Source organism: Cryptosporidium ryanae (genome assembly GCF_009792415.1).
Source record: "Cryptosporidium ryanae isolate 45019 chromosome Unknown contig_40, whole genome shotgun sequence".
Taxonomy (NCBI): Eukaryota; Apicomplexa; class Conoidasida; order Eucoccidiorida; family Cryptosporidiidae; genus Cryptosporidium; species Cryptosporidium ryanae.
The window spans coordinates 58,691-76,101 of record NW_027125569.1 but is presented as its reverse complement, the minus strand read 5'-3'; the positions used below and the strand labels follow the sequence as shown (position 1 = coordinate 76,101).

At 36.1% G+C, this 17,411-nt stretch overlaps 7 protein-coding genes across 7 annotated transcripts; 2 read left to right on the top strand and 5 right to left on the bottom strand.

The window, feature by feature from the left end:
• Nucleotides 1-194: 194 nt before the first annotated feature.
• On the top strand, nt 195-992 carry FG386_002272 (uncharacterized protein; the record flags this gene model as incomplete). The annotated part of the gene is made up of 1 exon (XM_067341634.1): nt 195-992. One exon carries the CDS (start codon nt 195-197, stop codon nt 990-992), a length of 798 nt encoding a protein of 265 aa, XP_067195835.1.
• Nucleotides 993-2,107: 1,115 nt separating this feature from the next.
• On the bottom strand, nt 2,108-3,595 carry FG386_002271 (uncharacterized protein; the record flags this gene model as incomplete). Its single annotated transcript, XM_067341633.1, has 2 exons — nt 2,108-3,458; nt 3,522-3,595. 2 exons carry the CDS (start codon nt 3,593-3,595, stop codon nt 2,108-2,110), a joined length of 1,425 nt encoding a protein of 474 aa, XP_067195834.1.
• A 419-nt stretch (nt 3,596-4,014) lies between these two features.
• Nucleotides 4,015-6,636, bottom strand: FG386_002270 (uncharacterized protein; the record flags this gene model as incomplete). The annotated part of the gene is made up of 1 exon (XM_067341632.1): nt 4,015-6,636. The coding sequence occupies one exon, from the start codon at nt 6,634-6,636 to the stop codon at nt 4,015-4,017; it is 2,622 nt and encodes an 873-aa protein (XP_067195833.1).
• Nucleotides 6,637-7,403: 767 nt separating this feature from the next.
• Nucleotides 7,404-7,709, bottom strand: FG386_002268 (putative transmembrane protein; the record flags this gene model as incomplete). The annotated part of the gene is made up of 1 exon (XM_067341630.1): nt 7,404-7,709. The coding sequence occupies one exon, from the start codon at nt 7,707-7,709 to the stop codon at nt 7,404-7,406; it is 306 nt and encodes a 101-aa protein (XP_067195831.1).
• A 923-nt stretch (nt 7,710-8,632) lies between these two features.
• Nucleotides 8,633-10,291, bottom strand: FG386_002267 (multi-pass transmembrane protein; the record flags this gene model as incomplete). Its single annotated transcript, XM_067341629.1, has 1 exon — nt 8,633-10,291. The coding sequence occupies one exon, from the start codon at nt 10,289-10,291 to the stop codon at nt 8,633-8,635; it is 1,659 nt and encodes a 552-aa protein (XP_067195830.1).
• A 2,617-nt stretch (nt 10,292-12,908) lies between these two features.
• FG386_002266 (uncharacterized protein) lies at nt 12,909-14,954 on the bottom strand (the record flags this gene model as incomplete). The annotated part of the gene is made up of 1 exon (XM_067341628.1): nt 12,909-14,954. One exon carries the CDS (start codon nt 14,952-14,954, stop codon nt 12,909-12,911), a length of 2,046 nt encoding a protein of 681 aa, XP_067195829.1.
• Nucleotides 14,955-16,035: 1,081 nt separating this feature from the next.
• FG386_002265 (uncharacterized protein) lies at nt 16,036-17,081 on the top strand (the record flags this gene model as incomplete). The annotated part of the gene is made up of 2 exons (XM_067341627.1): nt 16,036-16,211; nt 17,042-17,081. The coding sequence occupies 2 exons, from the start codon at nt 16,036-16,038 to the stop codon at nt 17,079-17,081; spliced, it is 216 nt and encodes a 71-aa protein (XP_067195828.1).
• Nucleotides 17,082-17,411: the final 330 nt, after the last annotated feature.

Below are 17,411 nucleotides of genomic sequence, written 5' to 3'. Positions count from 1 at the left end.
TATGAAAGGTTGAAGATACATAGGTATCAAACGTTTTGTCTAGATAAACAATGGCAACTATATCTTAGATAAAAAATTCAGTCACTTCAATTTTATAAAAACTGATTAAAGTAAGCATTTTCTGTCAAACGAATTGCCTTAGGATTAAAATTTGATTTCTTTACTTAAATTTTCACTTGATTGCTATATTTAAGATGTCATCTGAAAGGAAAAGTTTCAGTTTGGGTGGTATTATTGGCGGAGTAGGAAACTTCATAATTGGTTCAGGAAGCGAAGATTATTCACTAAGGAACATGGCAAGAGCCTCAATAAGCTATGCCAAGCCTGTATTTGGACACGTTTCTAACATTGTTGAGTCAGGAAGGAATTCAATATCAGAATCATTTGTTTGGAAAGATTATCACAGAAAGTACATATCAGCAGAAGAAGCTATAGAAATAGCTTCAACAACCGCACAGGAGGTTGACTCTTCTGAACCAGAAGAGTTTAAGCAAAAGTACGAAGAAAAACTAAAAAGCAGAAGTCAGGTATTTTCATACCCAAGTCCAAATGTAAATATTGACATTGATTCGGTTTCACAAGTTATTTCAAGTTCGAAAGAAAAACTGCAAAACTCTGAAACTTTATCCAAAATCTCGACTTTTTCAGCTAGAGTTTTCGGTAAACTGAAATCTATTGGTATATTTGTTTATGAACACGGTAAAGAGTTTATTTTAAAAGCGTGGAATTCGTCTCTAAATTGCGTCATATGCAAAAAAGCTTTCTTTGAAATTAAAAAAAACGCAAGCATGTTTGTGAAATGTTGCAATAACATTCTTCTTAACTTTAAAAACAATCCTCTTGAATATCCAAAGAGGTTTTACTATTTGGTGTACGGATTTTTCAATTGCATTTACTTAAAAATATACAATTACAGACATCCGGAGGTACACAAATCAAGAATAGCATCCATTGGAAACTCAATCAAAAATATTGGATTTCACTGGAGGTAAAAGCACTCATTTTCAATCAAAATATAGCAAATAATCTCACAAGTTACATTCTCCTTTCTCTAATTTATAGATGTAATCTTCAAATAATGATTATTCAAACAAAGCTGACCCGTTTCTATTTACTTTGCATGCATGCAGCCTACTCGAATTTACATGAAATATGTAATATCAAAAAAGAGTGTATTTATCGTTTCACACATTCAACTCCAAAAATCACATTCTCATAAAGATAAAAACATTACACTAAAAATACAACAGCAGTTCATGGGGACAATCCAATTATTGTAGAGAAGATGGTATAGTTGCACTGTTCTGTGTAAATACAGATATAATGTTTTGAGGTTAGCAATGTCTTTCTCCAGCGAACATGTCTTATTTGGAAGAATTTACAATTATATAACAACTTCTTTATTTGATAATTAATTCTTTTTACTTTACAAAAGACTTTTCTAAAAAAAAAAAAAAATTGTACTATTTTTCCTTTCAAAACTAAGAATGTATGATGAAAATAGTGTAAGCATAAACTCATTAAATTAGCATAAAAGCACAAAATAAAAAGTTTAGAGGCAGGAGTTTTTAGTTTAGCTTTTATTAAAAATTAAATGGGTTTACACTTTTCACTACTTAATCATGCGTCTTCGGTTTTAAAGTGATGAAAAATATATTAACTTTTCTTTAGGCGAGAAAAGCGACAGGCAGGACAAGAACTTAATTATGACAAAAACTGGTATTTTAAACTGGCAACTTAAGTTAAAAGTGAGACGCAGGGACAGGTAAAAACGGCAGTGTTTTTTATTCCTCGACTTCCATAAGGTACGGAGGGATCATGATGAACAGTAAATTTGATGAATAAAAGCAAGCAAACCTTACATTTTGATATATTGAGAAGATATTCCTCATCTGGAATTTGAATCAGGAATGAATGAAAAGAGATAACTTTTGCACAATAGACAATACGATGGAGCAAAGCAAATAAAAAGGTATCCAATTCTTAAAAATGTAGCGATAGGTAGCAGAATAAGTGTTAGAATGTGTGAATTTGTATAGATGAATAGAAATTAGTTAGCTAATTAACTCTTTATTTTGTAAAAATCCCTAAAAAATGTTCTTATTAGTTAGCAATGTAATTGCTGTAAAGACAAATCTGTTTGCCTATTATTTTTTCTACTTAATATCTCATCATACTGTTGGTACTTTAAAAGTTCGTTTCTTGACTTCCATATTATAAAGAATAAGATGATCTTCCAAAAGAAATTAAAAAAAGTGAAGACTTTTGAAAAATTTCTTAAATCGCTTTCTTCAGAAGGAGCGCTCCAAGCAGGAAAAAAGATACTCATCCAAATTGTGTCTAAAATGAGAGATATTATGATAGAGTACAGTACGAATTTAAAGCCACTATCGGTCCATCTTGTAGATGTAAGTCCGTCATTTCCAAGATTGCACCAAAATATGTAACAAGTGGTTATGGAGTCGAGATAGAGAGACCTGTTTGAGCTGGCAATCCACTGTAGAAGGAATGACACAAAGATCACATACTTAAATAGGACTTCCGATCCGTTAATTTTGTTTTGAGTTAGAAACATATCCAACTTGTCTGCAATGTAATCTGGGACTGAAGACAAATACAAAACAAGAGACGAATTCTTCGGTTTTGGAAGAAATGGATCATCTAAACAAGAAAGTTCGTTCTGATAGTTGTTCAAGTCCTGTATTTTCTGGTCCCTTTTTTGCTTAAACTCCCTGACATAACTTTTGTATAATATGTGTTTTGAATACAACCATTGACACGAAAGTATGAGTGAACCAACAGAGATACCCTCGCCGGTGCTATATATCTCCTTTCTCATTTCGTGTTTTCTTTGGTCCGCCAAGTCTTCCAATAGTACACTACAACCACCTAAATTGACGTTATTTTTTTCGTTGAACAACATTATTTCCAAAAAACTAGAGTCCCCAACACCTTTTTCAATGTCAAAACTAAATAGTTCATTCCAGTATATACACTTATTTTCCTCCTGATAGCTTCTAACCTGCGTCTCTATAACTTGATCTTGACACTCCAAATGTATTTTGTACCCTACTGTTTTACTTATCTCATCTTTCAGCTCCAAACTTACCACTTGTATCATAAGCTTGCTCTCCTCTTCAGCAACGTATCTACTTCCCACATTCTCGTACCTCCTTAAATTGTTTTCAGCTTGCTGACGCAATTGCTCCAAAGCCTCAAACTCCCTTGAACACGTATCTAACATCGTCTGTAATTCCCATCTTCTCTTCAAATAACCTTCCTTTAGTTGTTTCCCACTGCATATATTTCCGTGTGTTGTGTTTATTGACTGAAAAATCTTTCTGACTGCTTCTCTATTAAACCTTATGTTTGACACTCTAATTCTCTCCAATATATCCTCCAATGTATAGTACTCGCTTTCCCTTATCCCCATCATTGAAAAGTACTCTCCCAAATCCCTAAGAAGTCAGCAAGTTAGCACTCCATCATCTTACCTTCTAAATAAACAACGCAAAACCTACCTTTTTATTTGTTGCAAAAATACCTCCCTGTTTCTTTGCAGCACCAAACTATCCACAAAAACTGGTCCTTCCATTTTTCCTACTGAACAACAAAACTTTGTCCTATTACGTGTATATCAAACTCCTAACAGTATATGCAATTCCTAACTTCAATAATTATTTCTTCTCTCCTTTCGTTCTTATCTGGGGGTTAGTTGTGTACTTGTACATTAATAGATAAATTATTTACATGGCCCTTCCTTTTGGCGGCAAATTCTGTAAAATAACTCTTGGCATACAACAGGTGTTTTGCATGCAAACGAGAAAATAAATTGCTACAGAAGAGAGAAATATGTTTAAAAATAAATAACAAAACTACAAATGTGTACTTTTGAAAGAGCTTTAGAAAACTGTTGTATTTAACTCCGATAATCTCTGTTTTATGGAGACAAGTAAAGGAAAATGCGGTTAGTGTATCTAACAAACACCATATACTAGTCTCGCAATAAGCTCCTTAAAATGTGTATTTATTGAGTGTTGACTTAATCAACCTCCACATTTCTTCAGAGTACCATTCACTGTTTATTTCCTCACTGTTGTTATTTGATATAGAAAAACACCTGACGAAACAGGTAATTCTGTATTTGTTTGACTCAACAAGACCCTTAACTGTTAGTTCAGAAAGACAATAAACATCCGATTTGTTTTTGTCTGTGATCCCATACAAAAATAACTTAAAGCAACTGTCGTCAATTTTGCCAGAGGCAATGCAGTAAATAAATATTTCAGAAAGGTCGTCTTCGAAACCACTCAAAAATTCAAATTCTAAATTCTCAAATTTGTGATTTAAGTTGACGTCCAGTTCTGCCTTAAATTCAATATCTTTGAGTTTGTTCCAGTGTCTTTCAAATTCATCTGGTTGTATTAGTGCTAACTTTTTAAACACCAAGACGCTGTTAAAGCCGCAAGAAGACTCATTTTCACCACTGTTGTTGATATCACTAGTGTTATTGCCACTGGCTACATCACTCAGATACTTCCCAAAAAAGTCTATTTGAGAACCACATTTTTTGTAGACATTAGAGACACTTGAGCAGGTGTTAAAGTTCGAAAACAGGTCTTTTTTCCAATAATTAAAGTAATTTTCAAGTATGTTTAAGGAGTTAGGACCGCTATTAGAGCGGAACTTCGGGTCATCGTTTATAATTCTTCTGGCTATTTTGTAGTCGTACTGAAGCAATCTGTAGTAAAAAAGAGCTTGATCTTTCACCTCGGGGTAGTCCAATCTTTCAATCACAAAGGATAAGTATTTGCCGAATGTAGGTCTTATATCGTCAGGTGAGTAAAAGAAGAGTTTGCAGCAACTAGTTAGCAAAATACTAAAAGTTCTTGAAGGTATATGCTTTGACTCCATAGAATTGTTTAAATTGTAATCGTAAGTTTCAATTAAGAGTGAAACAACATACTCAAGTATGTTAGAGATGTCATCTTGTATTAAATCTGGATTTTTTGTTACTATCCATAAGAAAGAACAAACCCCACTGGTATTAAAAGTTAAATTCTCAACTAGACAAATATCAAAACACTCTTTTATTGTATTGTGAACAATAAAAGGAAAGGACTCCATTAAAAGTTCAAGTCCCATTAATGCGGAACTCAGAATAACCTCTTCATCGGACTCGAGAAAGTACTCAATGTACTTTATGTATTTAATAATAAATTCATCACTAAGTATTTCCTCCTCGCAACTGGTCTCAAGTAATACTTCACCAGTGTTACTGTTTTCCTCAAATTTGTCTTTCATAATCTGTATATATTTGATTGCTATTATTGACATAATATAAACGGATTTGTGCAGCAAATCGCGATCAGTTAGTTCGAAAGAATAGTAATAAAGCTCCTCTAAGATAGGAACTGAATTACTTTTAGAACTTATGAATGGAAGCAAGTCAAGCTTTACGTTTTTAATATAACTCGGATCCCCATTTCTTAAAAACAAAAGTGCATATTCATCTTCAAAATGTGATAAAAGACTGTCTGAATAGAATCTACTTTCGCTTTTATCTATCAGTTTCCCCTCACCCGAATAGTCTGAAAGAAATGAAAAAAACGATATTAATGTTGAATATATAACATATGATATTTCAGGTATAGATGTTGATATTTGCGTAAATATAGGGCCTTTTATCCTCTCCACAGCTTGAGTGAACAACTTAGGATGAGATTTTGTCAATATTACAAACAATTGGAGACAAGTTAAGAAAGTAGTTGGGCTGGAATGTCTAATTATTTCATCCAATAAATTGAGTATTTGATATATATTCTCTTCCTCTGTTTCTGTGTCTTCAAAAGTGTCTATAGTGCCATAAATATATTCCTTGGTCTGTTGTAAAATAAGGTATTTGTCCCATTCACTGAATATATTTATATTGTTGAGTAGTTTAAATAGAAAATTCTTTGAAAAAGTAACTCCTCCTTCATTTTTGTTTATCTCATTTAAGACATATATAACGTTCACAATTGTGTTTGGGTCAAGTTCAGTTTCCATCATATAGTGCAATTTTTCAAGCAACTTGGTTCCCAAAAATTCTTCCTTTGAGTAGTGATACAACTTAAGACACCCCATTACTGCAGTCTTCCTAACATAACCTATCTCGTCGTCAAGTCCGTTCTTTATTATTGTTTCAACGTACTCCATCACAACTGGTATTCTCAAAGATGCAAAACTCCGTAGGGCCAAACTCCTTATAACCGGATCCTCATCAACGCTATCTTTTCTGAGCGTGTTAACCATCAAAAGCGCAAGATCCGAGTTTTTTTCAGCGTAGTGAGTCAGATAAAAGTATATTATCTTTTTCTCAACCTGATCTTGTGTCGCGCTTGCCAATATCATCAAACTATATAAGCATGAAACATCCACTCCCAGAGTCATAAGCGCTATTGCCTTTTGAAACAACTCTATTCTCTTTTCTCTATCCTTTATTTGTGTTATGTTTTGGAGCTTTTCGTAAAGATCGTTCACTTCTCCCTTCCTGTGATCTATAAACAATTCATTGTTGTTCTCCTTGTTCTCAATCCCCAGATTCGTTACCTCCACTGTATCTCCGTAGTTAACAGATATTCTGCCTTTTCTCATTTAAACTTGCAGTAGAAACCATACAAATCTTTTTCGATTTACGGCCAGTATATCCTACCTTCTAATGTCCCTAAAGTTTAGTTATTTTCCTTAATTTTGCTCTCCTCCTTTTTCGTTTTATTATAAATACAGATACCCACACCGGTATAGAAATAAAATATTTTATTGGTATCGGCGCACACTATAATAAATGAAAAATAAAGACTAGGAAAAAATATTTATTTGGGAAAGTACTTATGATATTAAACGAAACTGTATTCCATTATTATCAGTTTAACATTCATAGAATTTTACATATTTGAGGTCCCCTTTTGTCGTATGAATTAATGTACCAACGCAAGGTACCTATAGAAGTACCCCAACTATATAGAAGCGTCTACACTTTTTATCTCATTAAGGCAAATTTGGGTTTTTTATCTGTTTTTTGTGTGTATATGTGTGCATATGCAGTTGTTTGAATATAAGTTAGTTTATTTAATGTAAAGACTGTTACGGTATCCGTTGTCCCTTTCCGAATAAGGTTTTCCCATTTGCACATACATTTCTGCTTCAAATTTATAATTTACGAATGAGAACAGTATCAGAAGAGGCCAATACAATTAATATTTGGTTTCTATGGCAGTTTGATTATTTGAGAGTGTTTTGTTTTAACTGACTTAATTGAAACAAGAATACCAGCTTAATGCAAGTTAAAGATCAAGGAAATAAAAAAGCAGCAAGTAAAGACGAATTAAAAGAGTGTAGAGTTTACATACACAAATAAATGTTTACAGAGTAACAGATGTTGGTTTCATCAGTGCTCTTTCACTGGCCAAAAAGCAGAAGAACAGTATCCCTAAAAGAACGTGTACAATCATCCAAATCATTATAAAATATGTTAAAGGATTTTCAAGGAAGTTTTCTGAAACAGACTTAGTAGAGTATGTTTTTGGGTCAACTAACAAACTCCTTTTTTTGTTGTCATTGCTTTGATTAGACGAATTGGTTGAAATCAATGGTAAAACTACAAAATAAATAATCAGGAGACTTATTACTAAGAATTTAGTTATATATTTCTTATATTTTTCGTTCATTTATTCCAAAAAAAATATAATGCTTTAATGCCAAAATTGTCTTAATAATCAAATTGTTTCCTTTTTCAAGCCTTTAGAAAACAAGTTATGTGTATGAGATAAAAATCTCTGGAAAATCAAAAAGAGACTGTACTTTAAGAAAGTAGCTGTTGAATTAGTTTCTAATGCTTGTTTTACACTTTGTCTCTTATCTTGATACTAGTCCACAAAAAAGGTTCCTGTTTTTCCAGGACAAATAAAAATGAAACTGCCTGAAATTTATGGTCACACAGCTTTTTTGCCACTCATGTACAGAGTCCACCCTTCTTCCTTTTAACTTAATGTTTCTGTTCAGAATTTAAAACTATACATCAGCAAATAAGCAGGTTAATTTCCACAGCCATTACACTATCACAAACTGGCGGGAAACTCCCTTCTTTGTGTGAAAAAAATAAACCAACTGTCAGGCCTAACTCTGAACGACCAGTTTTAGAAAGCAAAGGAAGTTAAAAATGATCAGAACCTAACAAAGCTACAAACATATACAGAGGAGCGTTTGCAGACGCGAAATTGACTTAAAATTAAAAATCTTAATAAAAACAAAGCTGTTTAAATGCAAACATTATAACCATAGTTTTAACTACTGTCTCACATTGGCACTTGCTCTTCTCCAATAACAACTATTTTTTCAAAAACTGTGAGTGCCTCTGCGGTAAATGTGACACAGAAAAGACACAAAGGCGAAAAGAGCTACTTTTGATCCACTCCGGAATTGCGTATGTGCAAGTAGTTATTAAAATTGGAAAAAAAAGCGTCGACCACAGGATTCGAACCTGTGCGCGGAGACCGCACTTGATTTCTAGTCAAGCCCCTTAACCACTCGGGCAGATCGACTACCCGGACCGGTATGCCGGATCAGAGAGGTTAATAGTAAAGACGCGGGATTAATTAAGAACATCCATGAATTTGCGGACGCCTGACCACGCAAGACTTTTTTTCGTGTTTGGAACATAAAAGCACGCCTCTGTACGTGTAGCTTCAAAAATTACGAATGAGAAGAAACGCGACAGTGCCCAAAATATAAGGGATATAAGCATGAACACGAAAATCGATCTTGAGAAATTACTTGCCTCATGCATTGTGACTTGTATTTGGTATCTTGCTGCTTCAAACTCCATATTCAGGTTGTAAATATCGTCGTTTGAGAGTAAAACCTCGCTCTGAACACCACTAAATTTGAACACCACTTTACTGGAGTCGCTAATTTCAGGACTTTGTCTGGGTTTGTTGTTCTCTACATTGCTTTCTCGTTTAATATCGGATTGATGCTTTGACTTGTGTTTGTATTTTTGTGACTTTTGAGTTTTATGGACGAGTTTTCCCACAGCGTCTTCGTTAATTAGGGATGAGTCACTGTTTTGTGATGACAAAGCAGCAACGTATCTATTTACTATTGATTTGTACTTGGAAGGAATATTTACTTTAGATGGTGGTTGAAATTTAGATGTCTTGTCGTAATTAAAATCAATGAATATTGGCTCGTTCAGAGACACTATATCCAACCCACTTGTCAATTTATCACTATTGGATGAGTTACTTTCCTCGTCTTCTGTCTTAATATCTTGCGTTACCACTCCAGTGTGATCGTCGTTTTTTTTGCTATTGGAGACCTGGCTTGCACCTTTGAAGAGTTGAATAAACGAAACTGAGTCAGTTTGGTAGAAATTCTTGTTGTAGTCAGAAAGAGTTTGTGACTCCATTTTTGAAATTGAGGACTTGAGTTGTTCAACATAGGCCTCTCCTTTGTAAAGTGGGGAGTTTTGATCCATTCTGATTTCATTACACATTGGACAAAGTAATGGCATTGGACCACCTATGAGAATATCCAAATTCTCTCCAATAGTCGGATCCTCCACTATTTCTGCCGGGAAGTGTTTAAAATTTTTCCTGAGACTGCACTCCAAGTGTCTTCCAAATATACGGTTGTCTTTTGCACATTTGTTAACCCATATCCTGCAATTTTGAACTTTATTTCTCTCAAATCTAACAAGTCTGCGATAACAGGCTCCACTAGTTGTTATATACAAAAAGGGAACAATCAAAAACAATATAAAAAGTAAATTCAGAATTTGTATTGTTATAGGAAACACCTTGCACGAGAATCCAAGCAGTCTTGTTCTTTTTGAAGGCGAGAAAAAGTAACTTCTAGGAATGTTACTGAAGTACTTGAAACAAAAACCCAGCACGAACGACGTGACTGATATAAGCATGCTTAATATAGAAAGTGAATAAACTGAATATATTATTAATATATAGGAACCTGGAATCGGGATAAAGTTGAACAAGGGTGTTATTCCACAGTGATGTAAATTACTGCCGTATTCTGAAGAGTCATTTACAAAGTGATCGTAATTGTTGTTGTCAGGACTTGAGTTAGCTATTAGTCTCACAAATATAAACGATCCTATCCCGTATATCAGATATATGAATGACTGTAAATGATGCCATTCTTTGAGTCTCCAGCTTTGTCTTCCTTGTTTAAAGTCTTCTATTCTTGATTTGACATTTCTCCTCAAAAACCTAACTATCTCACCTTTTTTCATTTAAACAAAAAACTAATAAATTTACCTGTGTCTATTTAATATTTTTATTCGACTTTCAATTGCTCAGAAACGCTTTTCATAATTCAGCTTGTTTCCTCAATTTGTACTAGACACATTTATTTCCCAACTGTACTCGCAAGTTTAGGTCCTACTGCTACTTAATGCTTATTGTACTTGTAACCAAAACAAACAAGGAAAATGCTCTGCTCTCCGCCTCGCCGATGAAATATAAATATGCACCAGCAATCACCCTAGACAGTGGTATGCACACCCTGCCTTTCTCCCTAACTTTAATAATTATGTATATAATAACACCAACAGTCTTCCTCCTGTCGCTTAGTTGTCTTCTGCTTATTTATATCTGCCCCTATAGTCTTCGTAGTTCAGATACTTCCCATCTCTTTTTTGTGTATTTAACGTCTCCCAGTTGCACTCGCAAACTGCCTACATCAAACACCTGGCGCCACGCAACCAAAACTTATATTTAAACACTTGTTTGCCCCTTGTCCCTAGCACCCACTGACGGCCGAAAAACAATGAAGGAATAGCAAACGAGGCGCATGCAGCTGTCGGGGAATTGACAAAACCTGTCAAACGCCGTCCGCACCCGGTAATTCCTCCCCTCCAGCATGAACAACCCAACTAAGGTGGGAAAAACAAAAAATAAACAGTAAAACTTAAACTTAAACTTAAACTTAAACTTAAACAACATAAACAAATCCTAAAGACACCGGTAATTGAGTGGAACAAACACATAGCAGTATACATTATTACACGTTGCTCAACTTGAATAAATAACTCATTTTTCCATTAATACTGCCGTTTACGCGGATGACAAGACTCAACTCCAAAGGATGAAATGCAGTGTTAAATACCGGCTATATGAAAGCATGTGCATGCATGCATTCCATAATTAACGCAGGTGGCATTTGCAACATATAATATACTTGCAATAAGCAACAATGAGTTAATGTAATAAACCATAAATCAAGTGGAATTATAAAGACGAAAGTACAACAGCAAGCATATTGCGTCAATTCGTACGTTTTACTGTTTAACCATCGCTGTCTTTGTCTCGAGGCCACTTTCATTTATTTTGTGTAATAATCGAGTAAATGAACAATACTCACTCTAGGAACTTATTATTTATCCGTTAAATTACTACTTCGTGCATCAGATAATTATTAACGATAAATGAGCAGCGAATAATGCATGACATTAACAAAAATAATTAATTTATGTTTTCCCTGAAAATCGGTGTGTAATAACACGAATATTATTACATTACACAGCAACTATAATAAATCTTGTGTTGTTGAAATCAAGCACTTAATATCCATCAATACTGTTAGGTCGTTAAGCAAGGGTGGGTGGAGTGGTTATACAGTAAGTTCACTCAGTAATAAACAGCTTAACCGAAGTTTGAAAGAAAAGTTGCGTTATGTTTGGTTTTGTCCCTTATTGAAAACATTAAATCCCTTTTGTTGTTCATCTTCCATTCAAGTTTTTCAAAGTCTCAATAAAAAGCAGTTCCTCTAGCGCCTTTAGTGACTGCAAAAACCATCGCATGCACTACTTACTATTCCACAGTAGGTACCAAACGCCCTTCATCAAACAACTAATTTACGCGTACCCACCTAAACAATTGAAACTGCAGTTGTATTTACTTTAAACCCATGACAGTAACAACTCGTAATACAGTATAAAAACCTATCATATTAAGCAGCAGTATATAATTCAATACTCCATCAACAACCACTCTTTTGAATAAAGAACAGTCCAAATAATAATATATTAATGAATCTTCAAATGGTAATACATTATCGTTATTAGCTCTAGCAATGTGGTATACCAGCGGTATCGAGAAAAGTGTTTGTTGTATTCTGTATAAAATGGAATGAAATAAATATCAATAAGATAACTACATTTGATTAATACTGTCTATATCATTACTGTTAACAACAATAAACAAGCAATTAATATAGTAAATGGAATAACACAGGAAAGCCTTAAGCGAAGATAAAGCCCGAGTGAAGATTCAATGAATCACAACCACTTTATTCTCTCTTGCAATTTCTCATCAATCTATCCAGACAAAATTCACAAACCAATCTGAACAATAATAATTAGTAATAAGAAAACCTTTTGTACTATTGATAAACATAACTGCGACCAATAAGAGAAAAGCTGTAGAAAAGAAGAAATGATCTCGATCTCCTCCAACTTGAATCCAAATTAGTTATTATTTAAGTCAAATCGATTGGCTCGATGATATGTAACTTTAGATGAACTGAGGTTACATTGCTGAATTTATTCCTTTATTCATCTGCAGACTGCAACCATATACATACAAAATAACACTGGGTACGACGCAACCCGCCGTTCCAGCTCCAGACAAAAAAAATGCACACTGGAAAATCGCTTTTGTGTTTGCGTCGCACCAAAACAATACAAACATATTTATCTCCGGTTAATGTCTAGTAAAACACCAAGCAGATGTGGAAGAGGACGACCGATGACTTTAGTGACAGGCACCTCTCCTCGCGGCACATCTGCAACCACTGTTCTGTAAAACATATCGCCTAACTAGACGAGATAAATCAAGCCAAATAAACAGTTAGTAGTTATTTGTAGTAATGTTTTTCCACTTTCCTTCATTACAAAAGAATCTGTTGTTGTTGTTGTCTATTATCCCGTTGTTACTGGCATTTAAAAGTGCAGGATGAAACATGCCCCATGGACTAGATCCTTCCTCTCGGTTCGCGTCCACCAAACCGTAGCCCTCAGGCTTGATTACCGAGCTCGCTCCAATCGCTCCGGGTCCGGAGACGGTAGACTCGCCGCTGTAATCCGCTCCAGTTGCATAAACGTGCGCCTTGTCATCGTTGCACTTATTGATAAAGCCGTGTGTATAGTTATGCATGTTTCCATTGTTCGGATAGTAAAACTGAGACCCTGCCATACAAGCTCCCGTATTGCGCTCCAAACCGTCGTCGCCGCCTCCCGCTCCTCTTCTGGTGCCGGGATTTCCGACCTTTCTACCAATAGCACCGGGCTCTGAACTAATGCAACAATCGTCACTGCCGTTTGCGGCGTCGCCAATAGTCCGTCCTCCGCAGCAAACATCACCTATTCCAAAAGAAGAGGCGCAACCCAAGCCACTCCACTCCGCTCTCGTTTGCGACGAGTCGATGTTGTGCTTTCCCATAGACGGCGTCGTGTCCGAAAGAGACAACAGTTGCAGGTGCATTAAATAGGACATCTGCTCCACACCTGTCCCGTTCTCATAGTCATCCATTCCGGAAGTTGTGTCCACACCCGGAGTCCCTGTCCTGCTAGCGGAGTTGTCTAAGTTCTTAAAACCGTCTCGTCCCTCTTCAAAGCCACTTATCCAAGAAAGCTTGCCAAAATCGTAGTTCGGAAGCGGAAGTCCGCAGGATGAGGGTGCGGGAACTCCGTTTGAGTCTCTGTAGGGAAAGTTCAGACCTATCGCACCGTACGGGGGTGGGGGTATATTGACACAGTCCCTCGCATGCAAAAAGTCATCTCCGTTTTCGCCCGCCAGAACTGTGGAGGCTCCGGTGGCAGAGATTCCTACAGAGTCGCTCCTCACGCCGCTGTTGATTTGTTCTTTCGCGTCCTGAGCAGAGAGGGCCAGACTTGGGTTGGAGACAGCTCCGGGGTTCGCGGAGGAGTGGGAAGCGACGGAGCCTATTCCGCTTTTGTAAGCAGTGGGCATCCTTTTTGACTGTGTCTGGCGACCTTTAGAGTGAAGCGGCGTCTCGCAACCTGTCGAAGGAGTCAGAGACAAGTTGTGATCGTTAAAGGCGCTGACGGGAGTGAGCTCTCCGGAGAGTTGTCTTGGGTTCTGGATAGCAGCGGCTGAACAACTACTGTTATTAGAGGCCTTTTGTAGGTAAGAGGAATTTACGCGATTCGTGCCTCTGCGAGGAGAAGAACCGAGACTTGTTGAAATCGAGGAAGTTTCTGGGGACAAATTGGTCTTCCCGGTTGCTCTTGGAGAGTTTTTGGAGTCATTGCCTCCGGTGTTAACACTGCTTTTTGGAGTTTTGCTCGAGACGCAAGGGTCTCCAGAAAAAGAAGACGTGGGTTTGTGACCGTCAGGCAGCAAAACAGAGTCAAACTTCGCGTCTTGTACACTTGTTCCATTGCCGCTTTGTTTTTCCAAATTGTCAGTTTTCTCTGAAAACTTATTGCTATCGTGAATAAGTCTTTGACGCTCAATTACCTCCGGTCCCTGAACTGGATCAAAATCAATTTTCTCGGGATCCCTAAGCTCGTCCAGGCCATGAGCAAATGGACAGTAATGTTTGGTACACAAAGGATATTCGCGACAAAGCTGTGTCTTATATACCAGTACATGATACATTTGCTCTTCCTTCGTATGAGAGAACATACACATTCTTCCCCTTTGGCAATAGTTCTTGACACGCATCTTTCTATTCTCATTCTGAAAAACTACGTTAGGACATAAATTAGGTCTATATGCGTACTCGTACGGGTTCCTTCTGTGCCAAGAGAGACAGTGCGAAAAAGGACATCTTTCGTCCAATTCACACACTCCATGCAGCGCTTTTCTCTCACATATTCTCGTCCTGAACCTCGAAAGTTCCGACATGCTCATATTCTGGCTGAGTGGCATTTTTTCAGATATCCAAGTATCTGTCCAAATAGATGGCGGATTGATGCAAGTTGTGCCGATGTTCTTGCTGTTTTCTTTATATATCTGTGACGAACACCAGTACTCAGTATAAGCTTAAAAGCCAGTAGTTACCAAACGGTTAAGCGGACAACGAAAATAAACTTGAGTTACTTGATATATAGTATATATGCTTATTTATATCTAGTATACACTATTAACACCTAAAGCCTTACTTATTATCTTGTTACTGAAAATAAAACTCGGTACTCAATTTACACAAACCTTAAATACCATAAATCCATAAAAGTAATAAAGCGAAACCAGTCTTAAAACCAAATAATATAAAAGTTTAAGTCGAATCTTATATCAAATGTCCAGTGCACCGTTATATTATAAAAACCAAGGTCAAGTTACATAATAGTAAAAAACACTTGTAAAAGTAATAAAAAATAAAAATTGGCCAACTTAAGCATTAAATATTAAATATATTCAAACTCCTATATACCAAAATATTTAAATAAGTTTATTTAAATATTAAAAATAGGAATGCTATTTTAAAAGTGATGATTCTCGTTCACTTTACGATACATCTCTTGGATTATTTTCGACTGACAATTTTATGTTATGTCTCACTAAAAATGTCAGATAATAACACGTATACTGAGACCTAACACCTTATAAGGCCATACTTATCCTATTCTGGCCATTATAGTCTAATTACAGATATCCAAGATAGGAGAGACGCGGCAAGGCTCCGCTCATATATTACGCAAACATTTTACGCCTATTTACGCAGATACCAAATCTAATTTTTATAGACGTCTACATTCACCCGGGTCTTTTGGCATTTATTAAATTGATGCTTGCTACTTCCTGCGTTATTTACGTATTTATTTTTGTACTATTTAGCACTCGCTGGACACCTTTTTAGTTCTATTTGGCTGCTTCTCACGCGTAATTTGTCTTTGCTGCTTAGCTTAAATTTATTTATAATTAATTTATTTTCCGGCGAAGCTTCACCCTTAGGCGCCAAAGGTGCTGTAATTTTCATTTTTAATTGTAATATTTTGTACTAAATAAGATGCACGATCTCCAGAGATGTGAGTTCGAGGTTTTCGGAAAGGTTCAGGGTGTCTGTTTCAGAAGGTATACCTATAACAAAGCGAGTGAGCTTGGCGTTTTTGGCTGGTGCAGAAACACATCCAGGGATACCGTTGTTGGAGAGCTGGAAGGACCGAAAAACAAGGTTCAAGAAATGTAAGTTGTTTAAGAATCGTCGCTTTAATATATTTTTATTTTAATCTTTGTGCCGCTTTCCATTTTATACACAGGATACACTTTCTTGAAAATGTGGGAAGCCCTAATTCGGTAATTGAAAAGTGCCTAGTGTCTAATCTTCGCCCTGTGACCGAGCACAAATTCAGCGAATTTTTGATCGTGAAATAAGTTTTCTTCGTTTATTCATAAGTAAATTTTGCATTAGTTCTCCTTTCCACACGGGTACTTTGAGAACAAACTCATCGCTCTGGGAGACAGGCGCCGGTCAATTTTTTAACGGTGCAATGTGAGGCAACTCAACAGGAGAACTGCGAAGACTTTAATTTTGCCGTGCGTCCAGGACGCAGTATTTGTTAACATTGAATTTATAGTTTCCCTTTGATCTATTTAGGTTTGATTTGGACTTATTAGTGCTCAGGTCCTGGGACCTTCCCCTTTACAGTGTGCGAATAAAGGAGCGGGTCTTGGTTTACCGTGATGTTAATAGAAGAGGTAACACGCAATCCTTTGTGTTTATAGCTAACGTTTTGCTTACATTCTCGTCTTTTTCGGACATAATTCGTATTTCTGTCATTCAACCATTGAGCACCCAACAGCGGAAATGTGCCAGCATGCACCGTTCTTACAGCTGTCACTCCAAGTAATATTTTTGGCACGGAGGAGAATTTAACCTAAAACGACATTAAGTCGGACCAAGAGAAAACAGATCTAAACAAAAGCGTGTGCTAAACAACAATGTAATTTGTTCTAAAAACAACATACGAAAGCCAAAATAGGAAGTAATAACCATTTGTTCAAAAGATTGTCAGGCATTACTGCAAAATCAAGCAATTTAAGTCTGAATTGTAATATCAGAATTACATTAGCAAAACGGAGGTTTGCGAACAGCTGTGTATGTCTTTAATTCTCTATTTTAGAGTGGGGTTGGGGCTGAATTTTTCCGCATGCATGAACTCTGGTGAATAATGCTTTGCATGTGTTTTTGCATGCATCCCAGTAATACACTGCAATATATGGTAGTTTACAATGCAAATTAGGAAAAGTCAGTGTTCTTTAAATATAAAACTGACATATAATTCAATAAAAGGAAGGCAGTTATAAAAGAGGAAATTGCGAAACAGAGTTCAAAAAAGCCTCCTATTGGTTCAATATCGACTTATTATTTATTCTTTATTCTGG